General features: G+C 39.7%; 2 protein-coding genes across 6 annotated transcripts in view; one reads left to right on the top strand and one right to left on the bottom strand.

Moving 5' to 3' along the window:
* The window catches only part of LOC130927537 (WD repeat, SAM and U-box domain-containing protein 1-like), a 31953-nt gene extending 27159 nt beyond the window's left edge, over positions 1 to 4794 (top strand). The window contains exon 13 of one of the 3 annotated variants that reach the window (XM_057853453.1): positions 1990 to 4794. In XM_057853453.1, coding sequence (XP_057709436.1) covers positions 1990 to 2150 — 161 coding nt within the window. In that variant the 3' untranslated portion in view covers positions 2151 to 4794. The remainder of the gene's footprint in view (positions 1 to 1989) is intronic. The other 2 variants (XM_057853452.1, XM_057853450.1) reach the window with 2 other exon arrangements.
* A 2241-nt stretch (positions 4795 to 7035) lies between these two features.
* Positions 7036 to 25076, bottom strand: part of tanc1b (tetratricopeptide repeat, ankyrin repeat and coiled-coil containing 1b) — a 242488-nt gene continuing 224447 nt past the window's right edge. The window contains exons 19-23 of one of the 3 annotated variants that reach the window (XM_057852773.1): positions 20601 to 20630; positions 20390 to 20481; positions 15910 to 16056; positions 15693 to 15793; positions 7036 to 8471 (exon numbers count right to left, since the gene is read on the bottom strand). In XM_057852773.1, the coding sequence (XP_057708756.1) occupies positions 7457 to 8471; positions 15693 to 15793; positions 15910 to 16056; positions 20390 to 20481; positions 20601 to 20630 (1385 nt within the window). In that variant the 3' untranslated portion in view covers positions 7036 to 7456. The remainder of the gene's footprint in view (positions 8472 to 15692; positions 15794 to 15909; positions 16057 to 20389; positions 20482 to 20600; positions 20631 to 25076) is intronic. The other 2 variants (XM_057852771.1, XM_057852772.1) reach the window with 2 other exon arrangements.

The raw sequence follows: 25076 nt of genomic DNA, 5'->3' as shown, positions 1-25076 counted from the left end.
GTCATTTTCAAAGTATCGGAATCGGCAAAAAAATATCGGCCATGCCTTTTTTAAATATATATATATATATATATATATATAAAATCGTTTTCTAATTGTATTTAACGTTACAGACATAATATGTTACACTCATCCAGAGTCTTTAGTTTAGGCTTAAGGTAGGGTTATCAAATTTATCCCAATAACGGCGGTAATTATTTTTTTAAAAAATGTCTCACGTTAAAATATTTAACGCAATTAATGCATGCGCTGCACGACCCGCTCACGCATTGTCGCGCGCAATCTGTAATGGCGCCGTTTTACCTATATAGAGAGATAAAAGGCAGAGTAAAATGAGCAGAGTGAATTTTGAAATTCGAAATATCATGGGAAGCAATGTCGGGAAGCAAGGTAGCAATTGATCTTTTTCTTAACACCTTATGTTATTTCCCAACGCGGAGAAGATATATCAATTGGTAGCACTACGCACAGTCATAGTTCCACTTCCCATCATGCATTTGGGCATGGCTACAGTATCATTTACTGAAAGCTCAACAAATACACTAGATGGCAAAGTCTTTCTATCCGTGGATCCCTCTCACAGAAAGAATGTTAATAATGTAAATGCCATCTTGAGGATTTATTGTCATAACAAACAAATACAGTACTTATGTACTGAATGTTGAATGTATATATTCGTCCGAGTGTTAGTCATTTTTTTCTTAATGCATTGCCAAAATGTATATGATCGGGAAAAATTATCGGGAATGATTGGAATTGAATCGGGAGCAAAAAAAAAGCAATAGGATCGGGAAATATCGGCATCGGCACATACTCAAACTAAAATGATCGGGATCGGATCGGGAGCAAAAAAAACATGATCGGAACAACCCTAGTCTGCACAAGAAGCTTGCGTTCAGCCTACATTCTGTTGCACTTATTTGCTTCAACACTAGATGGAGAACTTAAACAGTGCCTCGCCATTAGCTCAAACAAGACGTTGAAAAAAAACAATGTAAGAAACTCTAGAATATCAGTAGTTTTTGTTACAAATATAATACAATGTGTTTAAATTGAGCGATCTTAGCTGTGATTTGCTTGACTTTCTTTTGTTTATTTGCTGTTTTTACTGAACAGTTTTATATCCAGGGATCCCTCGGTACTTCGCACCCTCAGTCCATCACAGATTTTTTTGTTTATTTTCTGTTTTTACTGGAAATTTTCTCTTTGTTCTGAAAAATTTGTTACAGTAGTGTAAAAATATATACAGGGATCCCTCTCTACTTCGTACCCTCAGTTCATCGAAGTTTTTTTTTCCCAATTTACAAAAAAAAAAAAAAAAAAAGAGCTCTCCCGAGCCGATCGAGTAGTCTCACCCTCCGTCCCTCCCTGCTCTTTGTTGGTCCGGCAGTGTGTGCACTGGAGTTGCTTATTAAGGTAAACGAGGATTGACGGACGTTTCATGTTTGAAGTTCGCAAAGCGCCGCATGCGTCAGTTATAGTTTAACTTGTTAAACAGTTGCTGTGGCAACTCATTGTCTGTGAGTGCTGCTCACTTACTTGAGCGGATTTGAGTGGGCTCACTCAATGAAGCATTTAATACATCCAAGCATTTTTCTACTTTATTCTTGTTTAAAAATAATTCGGTGGGGTAGTAACATGTTTAAAACTATATTTGCATATTTTGATATCTTTATTCTTCTGGGTTATTTGTTGCTTGTAGTCGTCAACACATTTACTGCCATTGACAGTTAAAGACGTCAAATCCACGAGTTAATACTTGTTAAATGCATTTAAAAAATAGAATAGAATAGAATAGATCTTTATGGTCATTGTAAGCACCGAATGAACATTGTGACAAGAAAGTGGAAGGATATCAAATTGGCCCTTGCATTCTCTGATCTTTTTGAAAGCGGCCCTCAGAGAAAAGTTTGGACACCCTTGGTCTAAATGAAGTTCCTCTATCCACTGTACATAATTCCTCAGACTGTGCTGACTTGCATTCTCCAGATGGTTTTTCCTACGAGCGCGAGTCCATCGAGAGCTGGATTAAAGGGAAGAATAGAAGCAGCCCAATGACCAATCTTCCCCTGCAGACCACAGTGCTCACCCCCAACAGAGCCCTGAAGATGGCCATCAGTCGATGGAAGGGGAGCCAACAACAATCGTGACGTGACGAGGGCATACCGGCAAATCTAGATATTCACAAAATCCTCATTTTACAAGTACGCCTAAATTATGTCAGTCTACACCAGTGGTTCTTAAAGTGTGTACAAGTACTACCAATGGTATGCCGGCTCCCTCTATTGGTATGGATTAAATGTTCAACCTTTTTAGACTGCTTGGAGGGAGGGCTCAAAATCTTACAAGCTTTGTCTTGTTGGTGACGACACTAAAAATAGTTACTCCTCCCTAACTCTTGGACCGATTGAAATCAAATTTGATAGGTATATTCTTAAGTAGAGGTCGACCGATATGGCATGAAAAAAAATTTCAGCCGATTGCAGATACCCAAAACCGATTTTGATATACGTAGATTATAAAGACAATTAAAAAAAATGCTTCAACAGCTTCAAATTTACAATTATGACCTGAGACTTCAATTAATTCGGCCTAGTTCTTTCAAATCATTAAACCCAGCAGGACGTCACGATGAGATGTAAACAAGTGAGAGTTTGAGAGGATGCTCGCAATGCTAAAGCTAATGCTAATTCAAATGCTATGCTAATGCTACAAGCATAGACTTTACTATTAGTTGACGAGACGTCTCCTACAGACATCAGGCAGCGTGTCATGGAGCTTTTGCTGCGATAAACTCAAGCAAGCAGCGTTCCAACGCCGGATTTAGGTGGAAACATAAACAGGACGAAAGTTTTATCGCATACAAGCAGGCAGGAATGTCTCAGAGTGATTTGGTCGAGGATTCAAGGTAATTATTATATAAAACAGCCCCATGCATGCACTCTGAAACGTGAAAAAAATGAGTGGAAAAATTTGCGTAACTTTAGCTTGAAATATTCACGTAAAAAGAATGATTATTGTCCGTTTTATTTTTTTTAACCAAGAATCTAGACTGTTTTATGTTCATATCGATAGAAATTCCGGGATTCACGCATTTGTTTACAAGAATTTTCAACTTAAAAAGCTCTTTGTTTTGTGATGGCCGCCATTTTGGATTTTGTATCCATAGACAATAGCGTTAACTTTACATTCAGATAATCAGTTTTGGCCAACTGCCAATTTTTCAGAAAAAAAAACTAGCAATTTAGACATTTCTGCATCCATACGAAATCCATATGTTCATTTTATGTAACATTTGAATCTAAAAACGACGTGACCCAGATAGCTGGAAAGACTGAGGCAATAATGACATCAGAATTAACCCTTAATAAATTGTGATTGTATATAGAAAAATGCAAAATTTGCTTTTTAAGATGAAATTAAGATGATTTTGCATGCTGCACTCAAGTATTGTTTCTGATGTGAAAATTGATTAATTTATTAGCTGTTGAAAACGTGTGTGTATGTATGTATGTATGTTAAATTTGTCGCTAAAAACGTGATAATTTAAATGTTGCTATTGAGCCTAAAAATATGTGATTATCTCTGCATTTGGTGATTTTTTTGTGTCTGTGTGTGTGCATGCAGCGTAAAATCTGAGAATTTTATTGCCATTTTAAGTTTTGTTTTACTTATATACAAATAATCGGGTTTTTACTCGGGAATGACAACATTTTTTGATGCCACTGCTCATGGAGACACACATGCTGAAGGGAGGTGCCTGTTTTGGTTTTTGGTTCTAACGACTTTGGTTTTGAAAATATTAGAATTTTAAGTTTTTTGAAAATAGGCGCCCCGATTCCCGTCAACTGATAGTGAATCAATGCTACAAGTTACATTTAGAGTAAAAAGATCTCTTGGTAAACACCTTAAAAGGCTAAAGCAACATTGCATATTCTCCCATGTAAGATAAAAAAGAAATATCAAAACAATATTTACAAAACAGGCAAGTGTGACGCTTCCTGTAGCAGCCTGCCTTCAAGCTGCTGCGGGGTCCTTCTGGGGTCCTACCATCAGTCAGCAGCAGCAGCCACAGTTGCCCACACAGATGCCTGATCAAAAAAAAACTTGTTTGTTAATTGGGCGATTTTTTTTAATGGAAAAAAGTGGCTAGCCAATATCTCGGTTGACCTCTATTCTTAAGGATGTATACGATACATATGTATATGATGTCTACATGGATCCTTGAATCCTGATTTTAAATCTTGTAGTCTCAGCGCTGATTAATTACTGACTTGTTGTTGCCAGTAGTGTGCATGTGTTTCAAGTGTGTTTATCATGTATCCGCGCCATATTGATCAGCATTGCACTGCCCTTCTAGATGAAATCGAATGAACCTCTAATGCTGTCAATGGTTGAGAATGAGTTAATGTCGACCCTGATAAATGTTTAAAAATCACTGGTCTAGACATAAGTTACTAAACTGCATCCCAAAAATGAAATACTGCTACTAACTACCACAACACAGGCTCACTGACACATTTTCAAAACATTGACGTGTTTGTCGTCCCTCGTGGGGTCTTTATTTCTCTCCCATGGTTGCCACGGTAGCACAACTCCATTTACAGTATGCGACCACAATACTGACGAAAAACATGGCATGGAACGGTAGCGTCGAACATCCATGTGAAACCGCAACGAGATAAGGTGTAAACTGCAAATGTAGCATGCACTTCAATCATTTAAATGTCTTCGTAGCTGTGCAAAAATAACTATATAAAATATATTGCTCTTACATTGAAGCCATTGGTAAATAAATTAATCTAGACAGCAACAACAAGCAAATAGAGAAAAAAAAAGACTTTAAACTCTGTTAATGCTGATCCATGTACAAACATATTTAACAAACACCCTAGTGTGTGGTTATTTTTTTTTCCTCAACATTTAACACAATTTGAACAACATTGTGCGTACAAATGGAAAAACAGCGTATGTTTCTCATGGAAAGTTAGGGATATCGGTTCTTTGGCGTGAAATTTGAGGTTGACGCTAAAATGCATTTTGACTTTTGTATTTTTACTTAAGTTGATAAAACAGCTGGGTGAGGGTAGTGGTACGGTGGCCGAGAGGTGTCAAAGTTCAAACACTTTGCAAATAGAAAAAAAGCATGAACCCTAATTGCAAACGCTTTGCAAAAGAAAAAAAGCACGAATGCGAACTGCCACAACACGATCCCCAATTCCATTTTTTTGGTGCTGCAACGGTTTTGTAAATACAGTTTTACGCTTTTATTGAGATATTGATTTCGAGTGGTGACGTCACTCGTAGCTTTTTCTTAGCTTTCTTTGCTTGTGGCAATTGGGGTTTGCGCTTTTGCCAATTTGCAATCGCGTTATAGGAATTGGCGATCGTGTTGTGGCAGTTTGCATTCGTGCTTTTTTCTTTCGGGGTCGTGCTTTTTTCTATCTGCAAAGTGTTTGGACTTTTCGCCTGACACCTCTCGGCCACCGTATAGTGGAATGCATGATGAGTAGAGAGGCTCAAAGGTAGGACAGTGAACTCACTTTACTCATTAATGTTGTGTACGGTAATAACTAATCACGATTGTGATTTATCATGATACACGTGTAAACTTTGACAGCACTTATGGTTTTCATTGAAGGTGTAAAATGATTTTTTTTTTACTTTGACCACACAGTAAGCTTTGCTATCACCACCTACAATACTCACACTAATGGAAACAGAGCAACAACCTTGTTGCTGTTTTAAAGTTATTTAACAAACTAAAAGATTGGGATGCTGATTTTCAGTCAGGTTTCCTATTTTTGTGGCATTTTAAGGTCATTTCTTTGTTAACTGTCTGCAATTGACTATGCTAGACATCCAATCCATTTTTACTTGGAGGGAAAATGGGACTGAAAGATGAGCATTCACAGCCATTTTAAATGATTTGGATGTCTATCGATGTCAATGGTGGGCAATACGTTAATTTTAGGTCACTTCCTATTGATTTTGGGTAACGTCCTATACATTTCAGATGATTTCTGGGCATTTGTGAGTCACTTCCAGTAGATTTTGTGGCTTTTAGGTCACCAGAAATGTCAACTTTTGCTGTCCACTGTTGTGAGCACTGTCCCTAAAAGGGTTAGGTAATGCTTGATTCGCTTGTGCTACTTAATATGTACTTTGTTGGTTAATATTAGTTATTTGTAGTCCAATCAAACAGTTGTATAATACTCAAGTTGTACAAGTTACTGTATTAAAAGTACAGGGTGGGGCAGAGCAACTTGCTTATTTAAATTTGGCGCCCTTAAGTGATGTTTGCTCTGAGGATAGTAGGGATGGACTTATTTGAGAGGGTGGGGCTTAAAGTTTGGTTCTTAACATGCGTTATGTATTTTGTCTTTATTTTTCAGGAACCCCAGTGAGCATCATGGAGTGGACGAAGTTGGAACGCATTTTCCCTATTGAGGCATTTTTTTTCAAGCGGTCGCTCAATCGTCGCAACGCAACGTGCATTCCCTAGACATTTTAATATTGGCCCCCGTTGTTGTGTTCTTGGCCGGCAGTCGATTGTTTCATGGGGACACGGGTGATGTAAAGAAAGAGAAAGCTGGCCTCCCACGAACAGCAAGGACACCCCAAAACATTGACGCGGTGAGACAATTTGTTTTGAGATCTCCCTGACAGTCTGCCCGCAAACACGCATCTGCTGTTGGGTTGTCTGCTAGTTCTATGAGATGAATCCTCCATGAAGAATTGAAATTTTATCCCAGAAAATTAGCTATGGTGCAGGAAGTTGAGCCACACGATTTTATTGCTTGTGAAAAGGCCAAGTTTCTTTTTCGTTACATCACCCGTTTCCCTGAAGTTGTTTACCCATGAAAGGAACACGACCTGGGGGGGCAATATTGAAATGTCTACGGAATGCTTGTTGCGTTGTGATGATTGAGCGACCGCTTGAAAAAAATGCCTCAACAGCGAAAGCGCGTTCCAACTTTGTCCACTCAATGATGCTCATTGGGCTTCTTGAAAAATAAACACAAAATAATATTGTTAAAAAACAAACTTTAAGAACCACCTTCTCAAATAAGTCCATCCCTACTATCCTCAGAGCAACCATCGCTTCAGGGTGCCAAATTTAAATAAGCAAGTTGCTCTGCCCCGCCCTGTATTTGAGTTGAACTAAACTAAAACTCAAGTTTGACAGTGCGCTTAACATGCATTCCACCACCTGCACTATCTGAAGTAGTTTTATGAACCTCTAACCTCAATGCAATGAGGGATATAGTAAGATGTAAATTTCATCCCAAAGCCCAACAAGCCTAACTTTAGTGAGCGCTGTATGGATACAAACAAAGAGGAGAAAGCTTGTCAAAACACAGGAATGTCCATTCGTCTCTCTTTCACTCGCCCTGTCCATCAGTGCAAAGCGTCCATCTTGTAACAGAAGCATCACGGGGGGGAACATTTGGCACTACACGTTGGACTCGATAAAGGATCGCTTTGGCTTGATGGACGTGATGTGCAGGGCTTGGCTCGGGTTGGCCAGGGACTTGGCGTCCTTGTAACAGACGAACTTGTCAGAGTACTGGTTTGCGTGCGCGCCCCCGTTGTGTAACGGGCGTCGCTGGTCGCGGTAAGCGCCGCTCGGCGTTTTCCCGAAGTCATCTTCGTCGTCGTCGTCCACGGAGCGGTTGAGCCGAGAGCGGGCGGCGGGCTGGGGGTTCTGCTGCAGAAAGCGCGCCGTCTTGTCAGTGACGCCCATGAAGGGCCTCGGTTTGGACTTGACGTCCGGGCCCGTCTTGCCGCCGTCCGACAGGCTGCCGCTGGACGCCAGGCTGCTGGTGGAGCTGGACACGCGCATGTTCCCGCCGGATTCTGCGTCCAAGTGCGCGGGCGCGGCTTTCGCTGAATAAGAGGCCGTCTCGCCGCCGTGGGTCAAGGCCGTCAGAGTCACACGGTTCCCGTAGAGCGGTTCGTCGGCGGGCAGCGGGCTGATGTCGATCCCCGGGCCGGGCTTCAACACGCCGGACATGTGCCGGCTGGGTAAGGGGCTGGAGGGGGCATAGTGGGATTTGTTGGTCTTGACAATTTGAGCCTGTTTGGTGGGCTGTAGAAGTAGACCTTGTGGGGGATCGCGAGAGTAGCGCTGAGGAGGAAGCCTTCCCTGGGTATGAGCGGCGTTGTTTCCCAGCGACCTGCATGCCGTCCGATCGTCTATTTCATCTTCGTCTTCTTCCTCCATAGCGTGTCTTTGGCTGCGCTCCGACAAATCGCGGGCATCGTCGCCCTCACGATCTGAGTCGTGGCCCCCCGCCGCCTGCGGGAGGGCGGCCACCGCTCCTTCCAGGCCACCTTTGTTGTTGGTCTGCGCTCGCTGCATCTGCTTGCACTCGTCCTCCACACGGGCCAAAAGGCGACGGATCTCGCGGTTGTTCGGGCACAACTTGGCGGCGTCGTGCAGGTCGGCCAGGGCGGCGGCGAATTGTCTGGAGACGAAAAAGAATTCACTTTTTACTTGGGACAATCTTTATCGTGGCCCACATTATTCGTTAAAAAAGGCCATTATAGGCTACGTCTGACAAAATCTGACTTTTTTGGGGGAAAAACTGTAGCCCCTGAAATGACCTAAAAATTTAAACAGCCTTGGTTGAAAATGTAGGTACATTTAAAATGGCCCACTAAATATTCAGATATACTTATTAAAGTTGTACATTAGACATGTGCCGATTACCGGTTTAGAAGGTATACCGTGGTATGAAAACGTCAAGGTTTAAAAACCGCAAAAAAATTTGTCATACCGTCCCTAAAGTATTAGCTATTTTTTATGTCCCAAAAAAATGCTTGGAGAAATCCCTCGCATGCAGCTGCAAGGCTCAACCCTCCCCTACCGGTTGTTGCTCAGTGTCAGTGAGTCAGCTGTGCTACAGGATGGCTGGAAGAGGTGAAACTCCTGAACTTTTTCCCCCAATCATAGAAAATGAAATCGCTGGCACGCGAATACTACAGAAAAGTTACAGACGGCTGCCGCTTAGAGGAGGAAGGCCAACCGGCATGTAAAACATGTTTGCCGAGGGTGGCTGCCAAGGAGGCAATACCTCCAATAGACCCCACTCACATGACGTCACAACCACGCCTCCGCGCCATATTTTCCATCAGCTCGTGTTTATGCATTACCGCTATGTAAATTCCTCTTATTATGGCGTGTTTTTCTGCTCGTTAACATTAATAATCAAATGGTGAAGGGGTGTGAGGCAGTTGGTTGCAGTAACAGAGAAGATAGACGGAGAGACTTAAGTTCTACTGTATTCCGAGAGACCCGGAGAGGAGAGCGAGATGGACTGCTGCAATTCGACGAGAAAACTGGGCACCAAACGATCACCACAGATTATGTACTAGTCATTTTATATCTGGCAAAATGCATTTAATATATATTTAGAGGGTTTTGGGCTGACAAACCACAATTAAGATCATTGCGAGGCTAATTGCCAACAACATACACTTTCAAATTCAAGATGCTTATTTCTTCCACCATCATTATTTTTTGAATAATATTTAGCTGGTAACAAGTGAAAGAAGCTGGCCTCGTCTACGGATCATCAGTTAAACAGGGGTGTCCAAACCTTTTGCAAAGGGGGCCAGATTTGTTGTGGTAAAAATGTGGGGGGCTACCTGGGCTGATTGACATAGAACAATACATTTAAAGAAATTTTAGCAAGCCCTTCTGTGTGTCACATTTGCTTTATTATTATTTTTTTTTAATTCATAATTTCAACAATCTTGCCTTTGTGGTGTTCTCTTTCGACCCTCGGGCTCTTGCGAAATACTGCTGCTGTGAAATTAAATTAGCTTCAAGTTGCTTTAATTTCTCGTTGCGTATCATCCGTCTTGTCGTACATGTCAGCGTGTCTTGTTTGGTAATATCGCCTCACATCGAACTCTTTGAAAACAGCGACTGTCTCTTTGCAAATGAGGCAGACACAGTTGCATATTTTATTGAAGAAATAGTCCAATATCCACCTATCCTTGAAGCGTCGCAGTCAACTTTTTTTTTATTGATTGTCGCCATTTTAGAAAATTGGAAGGGTCACACGGGGTAATGTTGCTTAGAGTGCTGCTCTTAAAGTTTTTCAAACTTTCGTGAGAATGGGCTGATTTTGTGTGGACAAGATAGTTGTAGATATCAGAGTAGCAGATGTCAGGCAGAGACGGCGAAGACAGCGGGTCGAAAAATATCGATTTAGGCATCAAATATGGATCTGGCGAATGGATAGACTGAAGCTTTTCCACATAACGCCTTTTATGCAACGCATCCAATGCGTTTACAGCGTCTGAAAGCACCGGGGCTTCCATGAATTGCACTATAAATTGCATGACAAATTGAAACCATTGAGAATACGGATAAACAATGACGGACAATATGGTGGCCGGATACAGCGACACGTCATTGTGTGACGTTGGTGAGTGGGGTCTATAGTTTTCACATTCATACAAAATTAAAGTTTAGCAAACAGTGTCATGAACGTTTCCCACCACCTACGAGAATTAACTCCAGCATGTTTAGTGTGTCTAGCGGTGGTAAAACGTGGTGTTTTTTTTTTAGGGCTGTCAAACGATTAAAATTTTTAAGCGAGGTAATCACTAGAGCTGGGAATCTTTGGGCACCTAACGATTCGATTACGATTACGATTCAGAGACTCCGATTCAATTATAAAACAATTATTGATGCACCCCCCTCCTTCTTTTTTTTTTTTTTTTTTTTTTTTTTTTTTTTTTTTAAATGTTTTTTAAATTAGTTCCAAAATTGTTCAAAAATACTCTCAGGCTAAACCAAACTACTATTTCAGTATCAAGTTAACATATAGCAGTAAACAAATATACAAAAATAACAGTAAATAAAAAACTCCAGTCCCCATTCTGTATCAGCAGCTTTAAACTACATTCAATTAATTTAATGTTGTGAATCAACCGTTAAAGTTGTTAGAATTGCTCCCGTTATTCCATAATTTCCCTTTTGTCTACTTTCAACATGTGAAAGTTTTAAAACTATTTTAAAGATGGATTCAAGTCAATATTTTACCAATTTGGGAGTATTTTAGATAAAAAGTTAATTAGGTTCGCTCGGAAGGTTCGCTACAACAGCCTTGCAGGGAAGTGTACTGCTTTAAGATGGCGGCCGTTTACGAACGCCCACATCTAGCTTTTTGTAGATGTGCTGCTAACGCTATCGAATCTATAATGCATCTAGTCCGATATAAATGATATCTACCGTAACATTATGTGGATGTACTTTGTAGCAGCTTTTCGGCAGCAGTCAGGTATGTTTTTGTGTTTTTTTATCTCGTAGCATGAGTTGAGCTAGAGTCGTGAGTTGAGCATTGGAATTACCCGAGGGGCCGGGTAATGAGAAGCATGATGTTTAGCTACTCTCGCGCCGTTCTTCATTGTGCCGAAGACCGCGCGGCGCGCTGAGTGTGTTGGACTTTCGCTTTACTTGGCATATTTCAATAATCGGAATTTGGATGTTTGTGAATCGTTCTCGAATCTTCCACGGCCGAATCGCGAATAATCTAAGAATCGGAAATTTTGCACACCTCTACTAATCACAGCTTAAAATTTAATTAATCGTAATTAATCGTGATTCAAACCATCTATAAAATACGCCGTATTTTTCTGTAAATTATTGTTGATATGGAAAGATAAGACACAAGACGGATATATACATTCAACATACTGTACATAAGTACTGTATTTGTTTATTATAACAATAAATCAACAAGATGGCATTAACATTAACATTCCGTTAAAGCGATCCATGGATAGAAAGACTTGTAGTTCTTAAAAGATAAATGTTAGTACAACTTGTAGAAATTTTATATTAAAAACCCTCAATGTTTTCATTTTAATAAAATTTGTAAAATTTTCAATCGAAAAATAAACTAGTAGCTCGCCATTGTTGAGGTCAATTATTACACAATTCTCATGGTGCTGAAACCCCTAAAATCAGTCGCACCCAGGCGCCAGCAGAGGGCGACAAAACTCCAAAAAACACAAGTAACAAGTTGACATGACACTGTGCTGTCATTTTAATCTGTTTTAGCGGGGCATGTGCGTTAATTGCGTCAAATATTTTAATGTGATTAATTTAAAAAATTAATTACCGCCCGTTAACGCGATAATTTTGACAGCCCTAGTTTTTTTCTCTCTGGCAACCGTCTGTGTTGAGACTGTACGTATACTGTAAACATGATACGAGTCATACACACGTGCTTTTTATGGAAAATAACTCCAATTATTTTTGTTCTGATAGTAATAATGTTGAGCTGTGGGTCTAGGTTCACCTAAATGACTGCATTTATTTTAGCCTTTTTGACAATGTTTTGTTATTTTTTAAAATCATTTTAATTTAAGAATTATACTTATGTTCCAATTTGCAAATGTTTTGAAAAATAAAAATCCTGTTCAACCGAAAAAAGGTTATTATTATTTTTTTTAATCCGAAAAGATTAAAGGTACGGGGTATTTTGCACTGACAAACTTGGTATTTTATATGATGTAAACAGTGCTCAGTGGTTTACTGATTTAATACTGAAAAAGCGGGACGATTGTTGGCAATATTTGGCACGTTTTCGCTGGGGAAAAAAAAAAAAAATCAAGCGGCAATGTGGTTGGGGTCTAATGTCTTTAAGTGACGTGTTAATTGGTTTGGCTTCCTGCTATCCGCTGCAAAAAAAAAGACTGGTCTTTTCCTCGTCATGATGCAGAAAAATCTCCACTTATGTTATAGTATGAATTTGCTTGTACACATTTTGCTGCCCCTTCTAGTCTGGGAGTATATCGGTTTCACCACTGTGGCAAAACCAGAGTGTACATTCTGAAAAATGTGTGCTGGATGAACTCCGTACGTTTCATTTCAGCGCGGAATGTTTAATGCCTCGGGTATGAACAAGCCTTTAAGCCCTCATGGTAAGTGCTTGTATATAAACAACATTTTTTATATACTTTTAATTTCTTCTTCAGATTATTTAGCCTTAAAAATGATGCCTTGAATTATTATTTAGAGGGAACGTAGGAGGGTCATGGGAAATGCTGCTCGCATTAACTTGAATTCAATTATTTCTTATGGAGAAAATACATTCATAATACACGCTTGGTTTTGGAATGGATTGTGCTTACATCATGAGGGTCCACAGTATTTTATCAGTTAATTTGAGCGTTACTGCCAAAAACTAGGCCCAAGTGTGGAAGTTTGTGAGCAACAGAAAAAGGAATAAAGATTTAAAAAATTTTTTTTTTTTAATTACCGGTCGCAAAGGTGCGACTGTAAAACTTACTGGCGCTGAGTAAAATTTTAGAGGGAAAAAATAGCCGCTTTTAGGAGCAGTCTGGATACTGATATTTTATCATTATTATTATTTTACACTAGAAGTCCCAGAGAATTCTGGTACTCCTACAAGTCCCAAGCAATGGCCGACATGGCCTCTCCCCCGGAAAACCCAGAGGTGGCCAAAATGACCCAAGTGCTTTCGAATTGGCAAGTCGTTGTGCGACAGATGACAGCCGTTGATATGGAAATGCAACCACTACACATACATTGACGTCAGACACAATGACTACAATTAATGCTCCACGCCCCTGATTCAGTCCTTGTAAACTATAGACAGAATTCCTGCTTTACGTTCAAATTGCAGTTCTAAGACCCCCCCCCCCCCCAATGTGGAGTATAGGAGAAGTGAGTTAAAAAAGGTAAAAAGTGTCAAACGTCATAAATGTAACTAAATGTAGCTTGACTTAAACTGACACAAACGTTTGGCCCGCAAACCAACACGATGTATGTCTAGTGGTTGTTTTTACATATGAATGGTTGTTGTCTGTCAGACAACGACTTGCTAGTTCAGAAGCACTTCTGGGGGTTTTCGGAGGCGAGGCCAAATCGGCCATTGCTTGGGAATATTAGGAGTATTTGTCTCGGGAAAGGCCGAGTCGGCCTCTGCTGGGTTTTCTAGTGTTAATATTACAGTGGGGCGAATAAGTATTTAGTCAACCACCAACTGTGAAAGTTCTCCTACTTGACAAGATGCGTTTAATTGTCAACATGGGTAAACCTCAACCATGAGAGACAGAATGTGGAAAAAAAAACAGAAAATCACATTGTTTAATTTTTAAAGAATTTATTTCCAAATAGAGTGCAAAATAAGTATTTGGTCACCTACAAACAAGCAAGATTTCTGGCTGTCAAAGAGGTCTAACTTCTTCTAACGAGGTCTAACGAGGCTCCACTCGTTACCTGTATTAATGGCAACAGTTTTAACTCATTATCGGTATAAAAGACACCTGTCCACAATCTCAGTCAGTCACACTCCAAACTCCACTATGGCCAAGACCAAAAAGCTGTCTAAGGACACCAGAGACAAAATTGTACACCTGCACCAGGTTGGGAAGACTGAATCTGCAATAGGTAAAACGCTTGGTGTAAAGAAATCAACTGTGGGAGCCATTATTAGAAAATGGAAGACATACAAGACCACTGATAATCTCCGTCGATCTGGGGCTCCATGCAAGATCTCACCCCGTGGCGTCAAAATGATAACAATAACGGTGAGCAAAAATCCCAGAACCACACGGGGGGACCTGGTGAATGACCTGCAGAGAGCTGGGACCACAGTAACAAAGGCTACTATCAGTAACACAATGCGTTGCCAGGGACTCAAATCCTGCACTGCCAGACGTGTCACCCTGCTGAAGAAAGTACACGTCCAGGCCCGTCTGCGGTTTGTTAGAGAGCATTTGGATGATCCAGAAGAGGACTGGGAGAATGTGTTATGGTCAGATGAAACCAAAATAGAACTTTTTGGTAGAAACACAGGTTCTCGTGTTTGGAGGAGAACGAATACTGAATTGCATCTGAAGAACACCATACCCACTGTGAAGCATGGGGATGGAAACATCATGCTTTGGGGCTGTTTTTCTGCAAAGGGACCAGGACGACTGATCTGTGTAAAGGAAAGAATGAATGGGGCCATTTATCGAGAGATTTTGAGTAAAAATCTCCTTCCATCAGCAAGGGCATTGAAGATGAGACGTGGCTGGGTCTTTCAGCATGACAATGATCCCAAACACACAGCCAGGGCAACAAAGGAGTGGCTTCGTAAGAAGCATTTCAAGGTGCTGGAGTGGCCTAGCCAGTCTCCAGATCTAAACCCCATAGAAAATCTGTGGAGGGAGTTGAAAGTCCGTGTTGCCCAAGGACAGCCCCAAAACATCACTGCTCTAGAGGAGATCTGCATGGAGGAATGGGCCAAAATACCAGCAACAGTGTGTGAAAAGCTTGTGAAAAATTACACAAAACGTTTGGCCTCCGTTATTGCCAACAAAGGGTGCATAACAAAGTATTGAGATGAACTTTTGGTATTGACCAAATACTTATTTTCCACCATGATTTGCAAATAAATTCTTCAAAAATCAAACAATGTGATTTTCTGTTTTTGTTTTTTTTCTCCCACATTCTGTCTCTCATGGTTGAGGTTTACCCATGTTGACAATTACAGGCCTCTTTAATATTTTCAAGTGGGAGAACTTGCACAATTAGTGGTTGACTAAATACTTATTTGCCCCACTGTATCACTATGCCACAATTTAATTCAGGCTTTAGACCTAATAAAGTGGCTAAGAGCACATCACTGATATTGAAATGGTTGCTAATCGTTTACCTGCTGCTCCTTTTTGCCCGCGCGCGGGCGTAATAGGCTTCATATGATTTTGGTTTGAGCTCCAGTGCTTTAGTAGCAAACTCCTCAGCCATCCCGAAGTCCTGCGTAGAGGAAATCAGTCATTGTTAATTTAAACCTATTCATAAGTTAAACAAAAAACACTCCCCTACACTTTGAAGCGTTAAGAACAATCAGGATGATTAAAGTGATGTCTTACGTTGGTTTTTCTGCGACAGCGGGATAGGTTGAGGTAGAGAGAGACCCGGAGGTCTTTGAAGGCCTTCAGGTCGTCTCCGAATCCCTCCCTGGGAAACTTCCTCAAAGCGTACTGGTACCGCTGAGCAGCTTCCTTCATCTTGCCTTTCTGGAGGACATATGAAGGGACCCACGTGGTGAGCGAGACCGGAAAAGTGGCTCGGGGCTAAACACTCGCACACTTGCCACTCAATGTTATATCATTAATATTATAAACAGTATTTAATGTAGACTGGATAATACAGTATGGGTGTGCAAACCGTTTTTCTCAAAATATAAAAGTATGCAAGGCCAACTTCAAATCCTGCCACTTTCATTTGAGAAACTGATGATCGGAATCGCGTAAAAAAGATTTAAGATTTAATAGAGTTGTCTGATATTAACTGCTGATAAAAGCATTTAAAACAATATCGGAAAATATTGGTTTTACGCCAATATGTACGGTATGTTGGTTTAAAAGTTAATGTACAAGTCGGCAGCCTTTGTACATGGGCTGGTCACAGTTTAGCACAGCAGCTATGCTAAGAATGACCCAACCTAAGATGCTTGGGATTTGTTAAGTGAGCAAAGACCATTTGCATTCATGGTGCACAAATATGATGAATAACAAATGAAAAATAATGAATTATACCACAAAGAAATAGTCACTTAAAAAAGTAATAAAACACATAGTTACTGTGTGAGCTATATGTGATATGGCAGTGCTTTTTTGACACTTTGCACTCTCCAAGAGAACATGATCCAAAAAAACTGATGTTTGCACAATTTTGAGTTTGGAAAATAATGATAGTGCTGCAATATTGACACTTTTTCCAGAACATTTTTTTCAATGTTTATTTGGAAAACCTTAAAGTTGTTACATTTATCATTATTAAAGAATCCAGTGGGGCATTACAATACAATTAGCCATAATATGTTAAATCCACGACCGCATATATCGGTATAAGATTTTTGGATTTTGACAATATCTGGATATCGATTAATATGTCATTATCGGACAACAAAGTTTTAAAATGTGTGTTTTTTTAGGTTAACTCATTGGCTGCCATTGACGGTGATAGCCGTCCAATCCATTTTGACTGGTAGGGCTGACAGCGATCGTTTGGATTGGAAATTGGATTGGATGTCTTTCGCCATCAATGGCAGTGAAATATAATGCCTGCCTTCCCAGTTGAAATGGATTTGATGTTTATAATTGTCAACGGCAGTGAATGAGATAAGGCAGGGGTCCCCAACCTATTCCACAAAGGCCCACTGTGGGTGCAGGATTTCATTCCTACCAAACAAGATGACAACATTTTTTTCCCCAATCTGGTGTTTTACAAGTGCAATCAGTTGATTGCAGTCAGGTGTGGCTTGTTTTAGCAGAAGCCTCATTGGTTCAACTGTCTCTGCTGGATCGGCTGGAACAAAAACCAGGACCCACAGTGGGCCTTGAGGACTGGGTTGGAGACCCCTGAGATAAGGTCTACAATAGACCCTACTCACCTACGTCACAAAATGACGTGTCGCTGTATCCGGTCGCCATATTGTCCGTCATTTTTAGCCCTATTCTCAATGGTTTCAATTAGTCGTGCAATTTATAGAGCAATTCATGGAAGCCCCGGTGTTATCTGATGCTGTAAACTCATTGGATGCGTTGCATAAAAGGCGTTATGTGGAAAAGCTTCAGTTTATCCATTCGCCAGATCCATATTTGATGCCTAAATCGATGTTTTTTGACCCGCTGTCTTCGCCGTCTCTGCCTGACATCTGCTACCCTGATATTTACAACCATCTTGTCCACACAAAATCAGCCTATTCTCACGAAAGTTTGAAAAACTTTAAGAGCTTGGAGGCTCATAAATACTTCGTTGCTGGTTGGGTGAAACAGGTCCTCGTCCACGAAAATTCGGCAGGAATCTATCAATTCAAAATCTTTTGTTCTTGCTAACATCCACTGTCAAGTCTAATGTATTTCATGTCATTTGTCAATGGAGCTAGGGCTTTTAATGTTTATATGGTTTAGCGATAGCACTTTCACTACATACATATATAATATGAAATAAATATAAAGTGCGATAGCACTACTCCAGATTGTCCCTAGTTGAATTTATTTTTTGGCTTATGACCTCAATAGTGAAATTGTAAATTAATTGTATGACAACGGTCTTATTATCCCCTTATAATTATATATTTTCAGGTTGTTCATTCACAACGTCTGAGTGTCTGTTGTCGGCGATTAGCCCAGCAATGATCTTAATTGTGGTTGTCAGCCCAAAACCCTCTAAATATATATTAAATGCATCTTACCAGATATAAAATGACTACTAGATAATCTGTGGTAATCGTTTGGAGCCCAGTTTTCTCGTCGAATTGCAGCAGCCCATTTCGCTCTCCTCTCCTGTTCTCTCGGAATCCGGTAGAACTTCAAGTCTCTCCGTCTATCTTCTCTGTTATTGCAACCGACCGCCACACACGCCTTCACCATTTTGATTATTAATGTTAACGAGCAGAAAAACACGCCATAATAGGAGGAATTTACGTAGCGGTAATGCATCAACAGTGACGAGTTGACGGAAAATATGGCGCGGGGGCGTGGTTGTGACGTCATGTGAGTAGGGTCTATACGGCTGCTTGTCAACGGCAGTGAATGAGATAAAGTCTACAAAAGGGCTGCAGCTATCAATTATTTTAGTAGTAAATTAATCTATCAACCATTTAGTTCGAATAATCGAGTAGTCGGATTTGGAAAATATAATGCGTTGCAGAATAACTTTTCGGAGATGTAAAACAAAGGTTTGCTAAGATTGCACTTTCAGAAGGGAATTAAATGTGAATACAAAATAAACCTAATGAGTGTTTCCTCAAACTATGCAGAATTAAACTTCATTTAAAAAAAAAACGGCAAAATATACCTATAAACTTAAATTACAAATGCAAAAAAAAAAAAAAAAAAGCAAAAACATTAACTCAAACAAAAACTTACCTTATGTTAGTCGTAAAAGGGAGCAGCTGCATTCCGTCATATTAAATAAGTTATGTCATAATCACTGTTGCCACTAGAAGGCAGTGTATCCACCCAAATCAATAAAACTAAATGCAAACACTGACAAAACAAACCATTACAACGCTACTCTAATTGAACACTCGAAGCAGGAAAAATTGATTCTAAGCTTTTTTTCTAATCGAATTACTCGAGTTAATCAATCGTTGCGACACTAGAGCATATAATAATATGCAAAAGAAAATCACAACCATAATGTATTAATGTAATTGGATTTTTATGTAATTTATGTTAAACAAAATACAAAAATTTTAGTTTTCAAACGAGTTCCGTTTCTGCGCCAGCGATGTAACCCGGATTTCCGCGTAAGTCGGAATTAACTCTTTAAATACATCTAAACACCCTCTGAATTAAAAAAGAAAAAAAACTATCCAAAAACATGTATTATACGCCAATGTAGTCCTCGCCAAGACGATGGAGCTAAGTCCTAGCCAGACAGCGAGCAAAGCTCCGAAATGACAATGCCAGACGAAAATATTCAGCTGCTAATGGCATCAACACTTGCAGAATGAAACTAATATAAAATGAAATAAAATCAGTCTCACCTTCAATAACAGCAATTCAAATTTGCGTTTACAAGTAGCTACTGATACAGCAATAAAATATGATTAGTGTTTGTATCAATTAGCGTCCGCACATGATCAAAAACAATCACATAAACTTGACCACAATAGAAAATGCACAATAAACAGTACAAAAGGGGTTATACACAGCCGTCGCCTCTAGAATCTTCACAAGCAACAAATGTGCGCGCAGGCTGTCACCTCTTCGCTCGGCTGCTTCTTCATGTATGTGTGTGCCGTGTGTGGGGTGGGCGGGTGTGTAAATGCTCTCGCGTGCCGAAGTACAACCTGCGCTACGCATCACTAAACAAAAACGACGAGAGTTGAGACGAGTAGTCGAAATCATGTAAGTCGGGTACATCGTAACCCGGGGACTACCTGTACTGAGCTAATGGAGGGGCAACTAGCTCCATTTAGTGGTAAAGCTGAGAAATGCAACTGAGTGAAGGCTGAATTTCAGCTTCTTGTGCTAGCCATAGTCAAAAATATTTTCATCATTTACTGCGGGCTAATAAAAACCAGGGTGGCGGGCCGTTGTTTGGACACCCTTGACATAGAGTGAGACTTCCCACAGTGGCGGAAGCAGCATAAAAGAGACACGTTTGCCTGGCCGATTTAACCTTTCCGCACCAGTGACTTGAAATGTCAAAGCATCGATCAGGTACCCTTTCAAAAAACAGCTCGTACATCTCCATCGAATAACCATCCCTTTAAATTGTGGATTTGACATTACTCTAATTCAGTGCTGTATATTAATTTGAAGCACTTAAGTGACAATAAAATGTCATCTAAAAGTAGTACAACTGGGGAAAAAAATTATTTTCCAAGGTCACCTTGTAAAGCAGGTTGCCCTCCTCCATCAGCTTCTGAAGCAGGATGATGAGGATATCAGGCTTGGAGGTAGCCATGGCCCAAGCGGCGTTGCCTGCCAAAGAAAAGTGAGGGCACAACATCGTTAGGTGGCTAATGTCAGAGCCGCCGCGGGTGCTTCCTGTATTGCTCTGCCAACTTTCACAATGAGGTAAAGTTACCTAAAGATTGTACCTGATCGATCGTAAGGAGACGTTCTGTGGCCTTAGTTTAGAGGCAGCGGGTGGGGAAAGAGTTAGCAGAAGGGAAAAGGGACAGGAGAGGTCACACACGTGTCATCGCACTCATTAAAGCAGTGATTCTCAAAGGCTGGAACAAGTAGTTATTCGCACTTAGGCAGGCAAAGGTCTTGAATTGAGGGCATTTACGTACGAGAGTCCCATGACATTCATTTACATTTTTTCTTCCCCAACATATACACGTCACACAATTACCATTCAATAAAAGTGCCTGTGACACCATAAAAAAATCCTAAATAGCATTGTTATTGGAATTAAAATCATATTTTGAGAAGTTTCGACTATATACAGTGGTATGAAAAGGTATCTGAACCTTTTGGAATTTCTCACATTTCTGCATAAAATCACCATCAAATGTGAGCTGATCTTTGTCAAAATCACACAGATGAAATTTTTTTTTTTTTTTTTTTTAACTAAAACCACCCAAATATTTATAGGTTTTCATATTTTAACAAGGATAGTATGCAAACAATGACAGAAGGGGTTAAATAAATAAGTGAACTATAAGATTTAATATTTTGTGGCCACCCCTTTGGCAGTAATAAGTTCAACCAGACGCTTCCTGTAGCTGCAGATCAGTCTTGCACATCGATCAAGACTAATCTTGGCCCATTCTTCTCTACAAAACTGCTGTAGTACAGTCAGATTCCTGGGATGTCTGGCATGAATCGCTGTCTTTAGGTCATACCAAAGCATCTCAATGGGGTTCAAGTCTGGACTTTGATTTGGACACTCCAGAACGTGCATTTTGTTCTTCTGAAACCATTCTGAAGTTGATTTACTTCTGCGTTTTGGATCATTGTCTTGTTGCAGCATCTATCCTCTTTTTAGCTCTGACAGGCGGCCTCAGGTTTTCCTGCAAAACATCCTGATAAACTTTTGAATTAATTCTTCCATTAATGATTGCAAGTTGTCCAGGCCCTGAAGCAGCACAACAGCCCCAAATCATGATGCTCCCTCCACCATGCATCACGGTGGGAATGAGGTGTTGATGTTGGTAAGCTGTTCCATTTTTCCTCAATACATGACGTTGTGTGTTACTCCCAAACAATTCAACTTTGGTTTCATCAGTCCACAAAACATTTTGCCAAAACTTCTGTGGAGTGTCCAAGTGCCTTTTTTGCTAACATTAAAGGAGCAACAATGTTTTTTTTTTTAGACAGCAATGGCTTCCTCGGTGGAGTCCTCCCATGAACACCATTCTTGGCCACAATCTTACATATAGTTGATGTGTGCAGAGATATTGGGACTGTGCCAGTGATTTCTGTAAGTCTTTAGCAGACACTCTAGGATTCTTTTTTACCTCTCTGAGTATTCTGCGCTGAACTCTTGGTATTATATTTGGTGGACGGCCACTCCTAGTGAGAAAAGTAACACAGCTAAACTCTCTCCATTTGTAAACAACTTCTCTGACTGTCGATTGATGAACATCCAGACTTTTAGAGATGGTTTTGCATTCTTTCCCAGCTTTATACAAATAAACAATCCTTGATCCCAGGTCTTCAGGCAGCTCTTTTGACCGAGCCATGATGCACATCAGACAATGCTTCTCATCAAGACAATTCTTACTAGGTGCTTGTTTAATAGTGGGCAGAGCAGCTTTAAACCACTCATCAGTGATTGGTCGCACCCTCACTTAAAATGTTTGGTAAAAATTGGTTTCAATTGCTCTTTAAGTCTCCTGAGGCAGAGGGTTCACTTCCTTATTTTTCCCCCTTCTGTCATTGTTTGCATGCTATCATCATTAAAATATGAAAACCTATAAATGTTTGGGTGGCTTTAATAAAAAGCAGACACTGTTTTTACATCTGTGTGATTTTGACAAAGATCACATCACATTTGATGGTTATTTTATGCAGAAATGTGAGAAATTCCAAGAGGTTCGGATTGTTTTTCATACCACTGTATATTACATGATCAAGTTCACTACAATTGTATTTCATTTAGTTTTAGTTAACATTATTAGGTAAGTCCCCCCTCCCTCACAAAAGCAAGCTGTTAATGTTCAAACATATTACAGGGGCTTATGTACATTTCAGGAATAACCTTTGCTGGTAATTGAAGAGTTATGCAGTTTTTGGAGGTGTTGATTTGAGTAGAAAGTTTGAGAAGCACTGCTTTCGACGCCGATTCCAGCCATGCAAACGGTTCAGCATGCGGCGAGAAAGTTGAAAGGTGCCCATTGCAAAGTACAGCACAGATATGCCGCAGAGCCACATAACTTCAGGTATGTCGTTAAGGTGATAAGTCACAGTCTAAACTTAGCCCAGAAGCACATGAGGGAGGAAAGAAAGGACACACGTGTATTCACCAGCACACACACACACAAATGAAGAGTGAATGGATGCCGTGCTTCCTCGCAGCATTCCACCAAATTAGTCTGGGCTTATTCTTAGACCCGTGATGGACTACGAAAACAAAAACTCAAGAAAAAAATGATCTTTATTTACATTTCTCGGGACTAATTTGTGCAAAAATGTGTTGTACATGCACAAAACTGGAGTGTCTTTTTGCATTTATTTATTTATTTATTTGCTGTTTTCAATCCAAGATGGGAAAGTGGTCATTTTTAGAACGGACCATATTTGGTATTGAGGGTTGTTTCTTATGTAACATTCAAATATACGGAGAATGTAATACATTTTAATAAGTGGCTGACGGTCAGCGAGTAGTTTAGCGGCGATTGAAAATTTGACTTGTCAGTGCACGTCAACATAATGGCGCAGAAAAAACAAACGATAAAAAATGCACATTTGCGGGCCTAATCTTCCTCTCTGTGTTAACCAAGGGCGTAGGTTTGGTCTCAATATTGGTAGGGACGATATAACATCATAACCTACATGTACACTTCTTGCTGGGGACAGGACATTAATAAGACACAACAGATTGGGTGAACGGGGGTCATTTCTCACCAATATGAACCTAATTAATTGATAGGCTAAATGATTAATGTAAAATAAATCTGTATTGACTAATACTTAACTTTCATACCGCAAATTTATAACGTCCTAATCTGATATTTTTTTTCTTAAATCTCGTCGAATAATTTTCTCCATCTTGTTTTGAGTGTTAAAGGCTAGTTAACAGATTAATGCGTCAGATTATTCCATTTACTTTAAGTATATATTACTATTTGTTCTTATTAATCCCATACATCTAAAAGTTTGTCACCTAAATCGAGCAAAAAAAAAAAATCTTTTGAACAATATTCTTGAATTAAAGGACATTTCTGACAAACATGTTTTTCTTTTAAGATTAAATATACAAACTTTTTGCTTAAAATAACACTGTTAAACTTATTTTTAGCTAGCTGTTTTTCTGATTTCAAGAAATCTAAGCGAGTAAAAATTACTTGAAGCACTGTCAGATAATTTTACTTATTCCTAGTAGATTAACACTGAAAACAAGGGATTATTATTATTATTATTATTTTATTTTTTTTTAGTTTTAAGGAGGTGGGTTTTTGCAGTGCATATGTATTTGTTCAGGTGATACACCTTTCGATTCAAAACTTTGTTTTCAAAAACTACTAAAACATTTTGAAAAGTTGAACACTGAAAAAATGTCTGGATTTTATTATTATATTAACATGCACAAGAAATAAAAACTTGTTAATCATCCAGGAATGCAACAAATAAAAAATAAACATCTGTCTTAATACCACTCAAAATTGTCTGTGAAAATGAATTAAATATAACAAAAAAACGTCTTAGTCAGGGAATGACAAAAATAAATAAAAATGGAGCCTTCCTTCAGGTAAAACACTACTGCTTTTGTCCACAAGCACAGCCAAACTCAACAAAAAAATGAACGCTCATTTGGGCTGCTTTCGCACAGATAAATGCTATTATGCTAACTCTGATGCAGGTCGGACTTTCAGAAGCTAAATTTGTGGTGTGTTCCCCACCTCCACAACATTGATGTCTTTTTACATTACTTACAGTGGCTGCTGCTAGTGGAAAAAGCTTCAGCATGCACATTCAGCAAGTGAAAAGGGGTCAATGTAAGTCTGAACATAATGAAAGTACTGTAATTTACTTAATAATGGTAGGGTTATTTCTTTCCTTACAACATATGGGAAGACTATCTAAATTACCTATATCACTGAAATCATTATATAATGCAAATAAGGTTGCTTAAAAGTTGGTGGCGATAATTTGAGCATCCTGAAAAGTTGGTAGTGTTTTGTCCCTACTGTCCCTATGCAAACCTACGCCCTTGGTGCTAACCCATCAACAATCACACCATGGTTTTGCGGTTCAATAAAGTAATACATTACACAAAACGGGCTCGAAGTTCACCATCTAGCGTATTTGTGTAAAACCACTCCATAGCCCCCACTTAATTGGAACCACTGCTGTAAAATATCAACAATGTCACTGAAGAATCGACTTGGACTTAACTTATATTA

The sequence above is a fragment of the Corythoichthys intestinalis genome, chromosome 12 (genome assembly GCF_030265065.1).
Source record: "Corythoichthys intestinalis isolate RoL2023-P3 chromosome 12, ASM3026506v1, whole genome shotgun sequence".
NCBI classification, from domain to species: domain Eukaryota; kingdom Metazoa; phylum Chordata; class Actinopteri; order Syngnathiformes; family Syngnathidae; genus Corythoichthys; species Corythoichthys intestinalis.
Note: the sequence above shows the minus strand (reverse complement) of the source record. Positions and strands in the feature narration are given on the sequence as shown.